The sequence below is a fragment of the Carlito syrichta genome, unplaced genomic scaffold (assembly GCF_000164805.1).
Source record: "Carlito syrichta isolate Samal-C Ts95f unplaced genomic scaffold, Tarsius_syrichta-2.0.1 Scaffold305203, whole genome shotgun sequence".
In the NCBI taxonomy this organism is placed as follows: domain Eukaryota; kingdom Metazoa; phylum Chordata; class Mammalia; order Primates; family Tarsiidae; genus Carlito; species Carlito syrichta.
In genome coordinates, this window is record NW_007249299.1 from 160,086 (window position 1) to 171,739 (window position 11,654).

General features: G+C 37.6%; 1 protein-coding gene across 3 annotated transcripts in view; it reads right to left on the bottom strand.

The window, feature by feature from the left end:
- ABCB4 (ATP binding cassette subfamily B member 4) overlaps window positions 1–11,654 on the bottom strand; it is a 77,789-nt gene that overhangs the window by 65,028 nt on the left and 1,107 nt on the right. For all 3 annotated transcript variants that reach the window (XM_008061314.1, XM_008061312.1, XM_008061311.1), the window contains exons 2-3: window positions 9,117–9,171; window positions 5,239–5,389 (exon numbers count right to left, since the gene is read on the bottom strand). In XM_008061314.1, the coding sequence (XP_008059505.1) occupies window positions 5,239–5,389; window positions 9,117–9,171 (206 nt within the window). The remainder of the gene's footprint in view (window positions 1–5,238; window positions 5,390–9,116; window positions 9,172–11,654) is intronic.

An 11,654-nucleotide genomic window follows, 5' to 3' on the forward strand; every position in this document is an offset into this window, starting at 1 on the left:
GTCTCAAGGCAAATCAGTGTCTGCCTTCCTTGATTCTGCCTTGGACTTCTTCTATCATAAAGAACTATTCAGCACAAAACAAAGAGCTGGTGTTTGTTCAGGCACCTTAGACACCATAGACAGAAAATTAAGGTTGCTTGGGGGTTCAAAATGTCTTTCCTCCTCAACCATGAAGGGTAAATCCTTGTCTTCTGCCATGTCCAGCTCCAAAGTCACTCAGCTTCATAATTAGAAACAAGTAAATCATGAGGCAGTGCAAGGACATGAAGCGTGCAGCAATTTCTCCACAGAAGTTTCTAGATTATTACAGTCACATAGACTTGGCATAAAAGATATCAAGTTCTTGATACTCTGCAGAAAAACTGTTTTCTATGACTCTGTCATCAAGGTTTTGGATGCAGAATGCTTTGTGCATAGTTTCTACACAACTGAATCTTTGTGTGGGAACAACCCTGTCATGGAGTAGCTTTATTCTGTTGACAAGGATGGGCTCTGTTCACAATAAGTCATTGTCAGACCCTCTTGTAATTTAAACCTTTTTTTCTTCAAACATTCCCTACTCAGTTGGCTTCCATTAGGCCTAGCTGTTCAAGTCTAAAGAATACACTCTAAATAAACATCTCTTAAAAACTATCTGCTCCCAACTCGCAAAAATTTTGCTAAACTCTAAACATACCAACAGGCAGTCTAGTTTTAGAGTGACTATCTTTAACGATTTCATTTTCTCCAAAGACGTATGAGAGTGTTATTCTTACAAAGAGCTCTGCCAAAGAGTGGATGTTGGAAATTCATAATATTTGAGGAACGTTACCATTCTAATTCCTCCAAGACAGTCAACAGGTCTAATGGCACACGTGGCCATTGGCGACCAAGGGTCATAAACAGGAGTGTTTATAATTTGGAGGCTACTGAAACAAAGTTGGCAACCACAGGTCTGTAAGTAACTCTCTTGAATTTGTCCCTGGGCAAAGCATGTGGCACCATCTGCCATGTCCAGCTTCAAAGTCATTCGGTTTCATAATTAGAAATAAATAAATAACAAGCAAACTTCTCCAAATAAGAAAATTGTGGAATTATTCTGGTGTTAGTATAAACAAAAACAGAGCTAATAAAATTGGTCCTAAAAAGAAATCATCTGTGCTGAGTTGCATTGTTTTAATCTGATTTTTTAAAAAATCTTAATTGTGATAAAATACATGAAACATAAAATTTGCCATCTTAACTATTTTTAAGTGCACAGTTCAGTAGTGTTAAGAATATTCACACTGTTGTACAGCCAATCTCCAGAAAATTTTCATCTTGTAAAACTGAAACTTTACCCATTAAACATCCCTCCCCTCCACCACCCTGCCAACTACCATTGCAATTTCTATGAATTTGACCACTCTAGATGCCTTCTAAAAGTGACTCAAACAATATTTCTGTGGTTTTTTTTGGACTGGCTCATTTCATTTAGCACAATACCCTTAAGCTTCATCCATGATGTAGCATGTGTCATGTAAAGCTGAGTAATACTCCATTTTTGTGTGTTCATGTGTGTGTGTACACACACACATCTTATTTTGCTTATGTAGTCATCCATTGATCTGATTTTTTAACTCTGAGTACAAACCAATTTTTGATTGATATGTCCCACTGTGGGCATCATCCTGCTTTATATGTACATAAAATTAATGTAGAATAGATCTATAGATCTTCTAAGAAGTAAAAGGAAAACAAATAGAAATTTCTTACTTTCCCCATTTCCTTAAAGACTTTACAAAACTATTCTATCCTATTACAATTTTACCTTTACAGAGGTGTGTTACAGTTTTAGTCACTAGTCACACACAAGCAATCAATTTAAAACTTTTCCAAGCACATATTTTTTTCTGGTCCTCTATATTAGCAGTCTAATGTATATGATCACAAGTATGGTTTGGATGACAGAAAGACCTGGGTTTTAATTCTGTTCTAACACTCATCAGCAATGTAACTATGGATATGTTATTTACCCTCTCCAAAACTTGGTTTCCTCACAAAGGATAATAGTACCTATTGTGTAGGATTGTTCTTGTGAGGGTTAAGTGAAATACTGTATGTAAAGTGCTTAGCATAGAACCTAGCTCTTACTAAACAAAATGAAAAACCACTATTGTTGTTATTTTGACTATAAAGAGACTCTTTTCATAGACAATAATACTTGGAAATAAATAAGCTGCTTTTTTTTTTTATATCCGAAGGATGCTTTTACTGGATTTCTAAAAAAATTAATACTTAACAATATTGATTTAAATATATCCTATTGTATTAGCCAAGCAATCATATTTTCTTAGGAATTTACACTTAAGCCCTAGAATGGTGACTAAATATGTAGTTCTGAGTCAGTGAACACTGAAAACTCTTATTGAACGCTATGTAAATGATAAAGTAGACTTTTTCTCAGGTATCTTTGCTAGGAAAATAGTCATTCTTTTATCAGTTTTTAAAAAATATTCTACCGTCATGATTTTTTACCTTGAAAACCCTAGGAAGTCTGTCAAAAGCCTTCTTGCACTGATAAATGACTTGGGTAAAGTCTGAGTACAAAATCAACATGCGAATGACAGTTGCATTCCTATACGCTAGCAACAAGCAGCCAGAGAACCAAATAAAAAGCACAATCCCATTCACAATAGCCACCAAAAAATGAAATACGTTGGTATTCATCTCACCAGAGAAGTGAACTACCTTCACAACAAGAACTACAAAGCACTACTCAAATAAATAAAAAAATGACACAAACAAATGGAAAAAAAGTTCCATGTTCATGGATTGGAAGAATCAATATTGTCAAGATGTCCAGCCTACCCAAGGCAACCTACAAATACAATGCAATACCCACTAAATTACCAACATCATTTTTCTCAGACCTGGTAATGACAATACAGAAGTTCATATGGAAACAGAAAAGAGCACAAAGAGTCAAAACAATCCTCAGCAAAGGGAACAAAGCAGGAGGTATCACACTTCCAGATTTTAAACTTTATTACAAGGCTGCAGTAACCAAAAGAGTCTGGTATTAATACAAGAATAGGCACACGGACTAATGGAACAGGACAGAAATTCAAGAAGCAAAACAGGGTCTCTCAATCAACTTATTATCAACAAAGCTCCCAACAACAATCACTGAGGAAAGGAGACCATATTTAGCAAACGGTGCTAGAAAAACTAACTGACCACATGCAAAATAATGAAACTGTACCCTAGCTATCACCATATATACAAATCAACTCAGAATGGATCAAAGACCTAAACATAAAACCTCAAACTACAAGAATTCTAGAAGAAAATGTAGGAACCACCATTATGCACATTGGAGTAGGCAATGAATTCTTGACCAAGTCCCCCAAAATGAATGCTATAAAAGCTAAGTTAGACAAATGGGACCTCATCAAACTGAAAAGCCTTTGCACAGCAAAATGATCCATCAAGAAAGTAAAGAGACAGTTCACAGAATGAGAAAAAATATTTGCAAATTATGCATCTGACAAAGGCCTAACATCCAGGAGCTACAAGGAATTCAAATGAAGTGAAAGAAAAACACCAAACAACCCCATTAAAAATGGGCAAAGGACATGAACAGACACGTCTCAAAGGATGACATACACACAGCCAACAGACACATGAAGAAATGCTGTTCCTTCAGCCAACAGAGAAATGCAAATCAAAACTACAACGAGCTACTACCTAACTCCAGTAAGAATGGCCATCACTAATAAGTCAAAAAAACATTAGAATCTGGTTTGGGTGAGGAAAACAGGGAATGCTTCTACAATTTTGGTAGAACTGCAAGCTAGCTCAATCTCTATTGAAAGCAGTGTGGTAACTGCTAAAAGAGCTGAAAATTGACCTTCCATACAATCCAGCAATCCCTCCTTTGGGAAAATACCTGAAGTTTAACATATATCATTCTATAAAAAACATACCTGCACATGCTTATTACTTCACTATTCACAATAGCAAAAACATGGAACCAACCCTACTGCCTATTGGAAGTGGACTGGATAAAGAAAATGTGGGACATATACATGACAGAATATTACACAGCAATAAAGAATAAAATCATGGACTTTGCAGCAAATTGGATGGAGTTGGAGACCAAAATACTAAGTGAACTACCACAGAAACAAAGAACTGAATACCACATGCTCTTATTCATAAGTGGGCCCTGAACAGTAGTCACAGCACAAAGAATGGATCAGCAGTCCCTGGGCACTGCTAGGGGAGAGAGGGAATGAGGAGGGTAGAGGGCACATAGCAACACAAAGAGTGCCTGGTCCACTACCAGGGGAAGTGAGGGTCAGTTAGAAGCCCAGACTTCACCTGCATGTAGACTACTTGTGTAGTTAATCCTCACTTGTACCCCACATCTAATAAATAACATACAAAACATAATAAAGTAACATACAAAAAAAAATATTCTACCATCTATATACCAATAAAGCTTCACTCAGTCTTCTCCAGCTGAGAACCCACAGGGTCTCTTAGAAGACAGAGTTTCAGACTTCGTAGAAATAATGGAAATTTTCCTTCTGTGTTGTTTGGCTGATGTGAAAGTAACTATGTCCATTGTAATACCACTCCAATGCTGTTGTAAGGAGCCACTCTCATAGATGGTATTAATTTATGGGACAACTTTGACTTTTCAGTAACTATAGTCCTTTGGGTGAGTTCCATGGCACATCATGCTCTTATTGAATCCATTCACTCTTTAGTGAAGTGTTATATCAAATTCCAATCAATCTGGTTGATCCAAATATTAGAGACAGAAAATGGGTATAAATTTTTTAAAAGGAGGAGGGGGATAAAAAAGAAAACCCAGAAGCAGGTCTACAAGCTGAGCACACAAAGAAGTACCACCATGCTAGCCTAAGTATTTTGAAACTCCTCAGCAATTACTAATTGAATGGGTACTGCACAGATATACTTTGCTACAGTTTCACTGTTTTCAAGTAGAGTGACCTCTTTTCTTTGTTTAGACTCTTCTTGTTATGTCTTTATCCTGTATCAAAGGTTAAACAACATACATATATTTCTTGAAACCTAAATGAGTGTTTGAAGAATTTTTTTAGAATTTTAGCTTCTTCTGTGATATCTGGAGTTATCTGAATGTCCAAATCATTAAACAAGTAGATAATAAGTAGTAAAAATCAATTCCTAACCCTTTATCCAGTTAGAGGAACACTATGAATTTTTAAAAAGTAGAGACATGCTTACCTGGGAAGGAGAAGTTTCCTGCAGTATTAACAAATTTATCAGTCATTTCTCCAAACACTATCATCATGAGGGGAAGACCTGATCCATGGGCTATGGCCATGATGGTACCCAGGGACATAAACAATTTATCCTGCCAATCAGAGTATCGAAACTAAAAAAAGGAAATAAAATAATACTTAGCTGTGGAATGGAATTTCTCTTTTTCCATAATTATACGTTCTTTATATTTTTATTTAAAGTCAGTACTTTTTGATAGTTGCAAATGAATGTATTGGAGGAGAATTTCAATCCAATTCATTAACAGATTAATTTCATGATTCCATTTATTTTGTATTCTGTGACAAAATCAACGTAGTTCTGTTTAGTTAGTATCTGATTTGGGTGAATGATTACAATATAATCAGAAGGGATAAAGGTTTGATCCCATTAAGAAATATTGTTTGATGTCCCAGAGCTCCTGAGGTAGTGAATTAAGAACAGCTAGGGGTAGACATTGAGTTTACACACACACACACACACACACACACACACACACACACACACACACACGCACACCCCTCACATCCTTGAAAACATCAGTCAAAACACCTCAGAGGGAGGTCAAAAATAGGAGGAAAATAGATGTTCTGAGTTTTGAGGATAAGATCCCTTTAAAGCAGGGGGTCCGCAACACCTGGGTCACGGAGCTCAGGTGGTAAGGCTCCCCACCACGTTACCACCTGAGCTCTACCTCCTGTCAGATCAGCACAGAAAAGCCTGCTTCCATTTCCAACATCCTATCTTTGTGAAGCAGGGGTTTCTGCAGTGACAGCAACCAAAACGAGATTATGGAGTAGCCTGGACATAAGCAACACACTTTGGGTGTCACTGTCTCTCATCACCTCCGGATGGGACTGTCCAGTTGCAGGGAAACAAGCTCAGGGCACTCACTGATTCTGCATTATGGTGAGTTGTAGAATTGTTTCATCATATATTACAATGTAATAATAATAGAAATAAAGTGCACAAAAATGTGATGTTCTTGAATCATCCCGAAATCATTCCCACCGGACCCCTACCACTGTCCGTGGAAAAATTGTCTTTCACAAAACCGGTCCCTGATGCCAAAAAGGTTGGGGACCATGGCTCTAAAGGGTTTAAGTTAACTTTTAAAAGGCAGCAAATAGTGAAGCGCAACAAACAGTATGGAGTATCTACAGGTGTACTTCAGGGAAGTCTCGCTCATGGAGATGATACTTATGCAGACTCTTAAAGGATGAGGGTGAGTTAGCTGGAGAAGAATTGGGGAGTATGGAGGAAGTAGGGAGTGTACAGGCTTAGAACAGCAAGGTGACTAGAAACTACAGGGAGTGCTTAGGTAATTCCTGGTAGTGGGACTCCTAAAGGTCATAGTACAAAGTGTGGGAGATGATATTAGAGAGAGGTATACAAGGCCTCCCCGGCCACACCCAGGATCTTGGATTCAGCACTACCTATAGAGGGGAAGGAGGATACCAGTTGTCACAGTGAAGCATACAACCCCAAGAGCCAGCAATTAGTGTCATAACACTTCAAAAGGCTTTGATACTCACTGTCTTTTTGGTGCTCATCATTTTTTTCACCATTTCTCCTATTTTTGATTGACTCATCTATGGCTCTCTTTCTCTTAGTTCTTTCCACCTCTGTCTTCCAGACTACATCTTCCTGAAGTTTTCATTTCTTCTAGCTTCCCCTCTATCTCTTGCTTCTGTCCCCTCTTTTTAAACTTTTTACTCTACCTGTTTCCTCCATGCCACCCTGGTTTGGGGACAGAGAATGTTTGTTGGGCAAGTGGGTGATGAGTCAAGTTTGGCAGAGTGGAGTCTTTGAGGACTGAAGCTGAGTCAGATTGGGTCAATAGCCCTGATGAGTCTGAGGTTGGAAGCACATGGTAGGGAGGGGTTGTGGGTACAAACCCTTCTCAAAGAGTTCCACAAGTTCAATCAGGGCTCGGGGCCATGGATCAAATTCCATCATCAAACACAGGACAAGCAAGAGTACCAAAAGAGACAAAGGGTCAGAAGCTGGGTAGAGCTTGGAATAAAACAAGGGGAGCAGGAAAAATCAAGACCAAATGGGAAAGGGTTCTTAAAATTGCTACAAAAGCTACTGGTGTCCATAAGGTTCATTTTTACTGGTTACTGGGGAAGGGTGATAGAGCACTTGGGTCTGTCAACCACAGTTAAAAGCACAGGGTCAATTCTCTTTAGAGGACATTACATTACACTGAAGAATGTGTTAAGTGCTTTCATATTAATTGAATACTATTTACAGCCTCTAAGTTTAAATTTAAAATTAGGTGAATTTCACAGCAACATTCTAAATGAACCTAGATTTGTTTTCAGTGATTTTTCAACAAAACAAAATGTATTTCTAATTACTGTTAGAGCACATTTTATCTTCAACTTCTTTCAGGACAAAAATATCTATTCATAGGTGGAATAAAGATTAAATTTAATAGTGATAGAGGTATTTTAAAGATATAGATACAATTGACAAAGTTGAAAATTGACTGGATTAAAGTATGCCGTTAATGTCAATTTTTTCTGAATTTGTTAACTGTACTAAAGATATTTACGAGCATATTCATGTTCTTAAGACATATAAACTGAAATATTATGGAAAAGGGTATAATATGTACAACTTACTCCTAAATGGTAATGGAATAGGTAGATAGATGATAGATAGAGAAATCATATGGTCTTTCTAAGAAGCATATAATGATAAAGTAAGTGTGGCAAAATGTTAAAAGTTGATAAAGGATAAATGGAAGTTCTTGTATTATTCTTGCAATATTTCTGTAAGTTTGGAATTGTTTCAAAAAAGGCATCAAAGATTAAAAAAATAATTTTAAATGTAATTTAAACAAAAACTTTTAAATTGAAATTAAAATTTTGATGTTTCCACTTTAAGGTTTATAGTATTTTATTTTCTATAAGAGACAGATTTTTCAAAGTACATTAAAACCAGATTTAGTTTTATAACCAACTTATTCTCCAAAGCACTAAATTTAAAACATTTGTTTACTCTTACTAAGACTTTTTAAACAAAAAAAACAAGAATAAGAAGGAAGAAAATGAATAGGGGCCCTGTGGTTCCATGAGAAGTATGACGCAGTGTTTATGAGTGTGAATGTTTTGGTGTCTCTTTATCCATTTAAATACTAAGTTAGAAGTTTCAGTTAACATGCCACTTAATTCTAACTTCTCTGCTATCAAACAATGGCTGTCATAGTTTGAAACACATCATATTTACCAAAAATGGCCATATTCTTTCTTTGGTAATGTGTCTCTGAGGCATATTATGAGTGAAAAACAGATTAGACTTCTTCCAAAAATATATTGGTTTGCCCTATACCAGAAAAGCACTGAAACTTTTAAAAGCATAATTGGAATCTTTAATAGTTACACTACATTTAACCAATTTTTCTGGAAGCCAAATGTGAATATAGATTTTTTCATTGTTTAAAAATTTCTGTAGTTAACGATTATCTTCTTTATATGCAAACTTGTTTTTAAGCTAAATGGAGAGGGGGGACACTTGAAGCAAATGCAGAGATGCTTCTTCCTAAAATTGGTGAGTTTTCATGGTGCTGCTAACACAGTTCCTGTTTTAAATTTTCCTATACACCAATTAGCTCTGTCCCGTGTCTTAGCCAGCCTGTCCTTACTTCTTTTATCATTCATCTTGAGAATGTGGGCCGTTGACTACAACAAGTCAAACTATGCACAGATTAAGTAACAAAGTCAATTTATTGTTGCCTGTGGACAATCTTCAAATACTTGTTCTAAAGCTATTGATTCAAGACCCCAAATTGGATGGAAGGTAGGATTATTCATATTTAACATTTCACAGCTTACCAGTGTTAATGGTGCAATCAGGTTCACTTTCTTCATTTTTTTCCTGTCTTGGTTGCTGTAAAAAATATAATTGTTTGAATTTGACACTGTTACAAAATGTTTTACAGTCAACTGAACACAAATCTGGGTAGTGTGATATTCAACTATTACAACACTTTCGAATATAAGAACGATGTTCACAAATTGTCAAAAAGTATACAGTTTAACAAACATTGCAAGCCGTCTGCCAAGTGCAAAGGTAACTGTCCAAGGTACTACAAGGACATATGGACACATGAGAAAGGGTCACCTGCCTTGCAGATCTCACACAGAGATGATGAATGTGCTAACAATGTCTGCCAATTCCATTAAATTCTCATTTTTCTTTAAAAAAAATGTTGATCTAAAATCAGTAAAGACGACCCTTCTGAAGGATTGTGGAGAGTGGTGTCAGCAAATCCTGCTGACTGTACATTCAAAACATGTCTAGAATTCAACCACTGTTCACCACTTTTATTGCTATCCCCATAGGACAGTCTCCTCCCTAATCTGTCCACTTCCACCTGTATCTGCTACAGTCTATTCTCAACCAGCAGCCAGAGGATATCATTTAAAAACCCAAGTCATACATTACTTCTCGGCTCAAAAACCTACTTGGATCCCGTTTTTCTTAGAGTAAAAGCCAACACTTTTATGTTGGCCTCTAAGACCCCCACACAATCTGTTGACTTATTACCTCTCTGACCACATCTCCAACTCCGACCGACCCCTGCTTGCTCTACTCTAGCCACCCTGACTTCTCTGCTACTCTATGAACACACCAAACATGTTCTCAACTCAGGGGCTTTCATTTTGCCAGAAATGTTCTCCCCTTAGATATCCACACAGCTCTCTCCTCACATTTCTTACAAGTCTTTGCTCAAAAACTGCCTGCAGCCGGGCTCAGTGGCTCAGCCTGTAATCCCGCGCCTTTGGGAGGCTGAGGTGAGTGGATTGCCTGAGCCCGCGGGTTCGAGACCCGCCTGGGCAGGCGAGACCTCATCTCTACAATAAATCAAAAAACCAGCCGGGCATGGTAGCGCATGCCTGTAATTCCGGCTACTCAGAAAGCTGAGGTGGAAGGATAGCCGGAGCCCAGCAGGTCGAGGCTGCAGTGGCTGGGAGCGGCCACTGCACTCCAGTCTGGGCGACAGAGTGAGACTCCAACTCAAAAAAAAAACAAAAAAAAAAACTGCCTGCAAAATAAGATCTATCCTAACCAGCCTACTTAAAATTGCAAAGTACTTCCCCTTTGCACTCCTGAGATCCTTAACCTGGATTAATGTTTTTCCATAGCATTTATTACCTTCTAACATGAGCTATATTTATTGATTCAGTATGTGAATTCATTGTCTGTCCTCCATACAATAATATAAACTCCATGGAGGCAGGGTTTTTTTCTTTTTTTAGTATAAGATGCATTTATCCAGGTAGGTGATAAAGTTTTACTCATAAGCTTTGATCACAAATTATGTATTTACTAAAATCACTAGACAAATATCTGTCACTAAATGTGTTCAAAAGAATGTGCCACTGGCAATAGCAACATGACTGGAACAAGCCTATAACTGTCAGTTTGGTCTAGATAACTGAAGCAGGCTTTATTTCCTTTAAATGTGTAATCTTTAGTCTGCTTTTATAAAAATCAGTCTCATTACCTTTATGCTGGCCTCATTACATTGAATTCAGTAATCCTACAGTCGTATCTTATTCTTAACTTTCTGTATTTCTCTTTTGAGCTATTTTCTTCTTTCCGACAGAAGACTGTGAACTTCACTTCTGAGGATTTCCCTGGTTTTTGGGGTGTTACTACACCTTTGCAGAGACAGCTCCTTTGTACACACATCAAATGTTCAGCCAGTGCAATACATAAATAGCCTTCTTCATGGAAATGCCACTCTATTAATAGACTCACAGTCAATCCCAGCCTAAACAGCCAGCTGATGAAAACAACATTTTTCTACTGGAAGTAATGCCATCCATCAATTTTCCAATTTTATATGGCAGAACTAAATTTTCTTCGAATAAATTCTGGTACTTAGAAGGAATACAGCACTTTCACTGTAGCAACACATTAAAAGACTAAAATAATGCTTCAGTTTCAGCATCAGATAGTCATATTTTCAGTTAGCTAATCAGGCCCCCTGCAGCTTGAGGACAAACTACAGAAACTGATAAATTTGCCCCTCTACGTGATCACTCGATGACACAGGTCCATTAATTCTCGGTCGCCTGGCATGAACTCAGACACCATAAGAGCCTCATAAACTATTTCAGGCCAAAGGCAAAACGTGATTCACTATACCCACAGTGAAAGAGGAAACAAAGACACACGCCATTGAAGGGGCGCTTCTGCTCCCACCAAAGCCGGTGAAGTGTGTGAACAGGGGCCTGGGAACCAAACCGGTAGCCAGAGCCCGGGGAGCAAGACGCTCAAGCAAAGGAAGAGCTGAGGCTTTCCCCTGACACTTGAACAAAAATGGACTGGGATATACAGGTTACAGAAGAGTAAGGCTACTC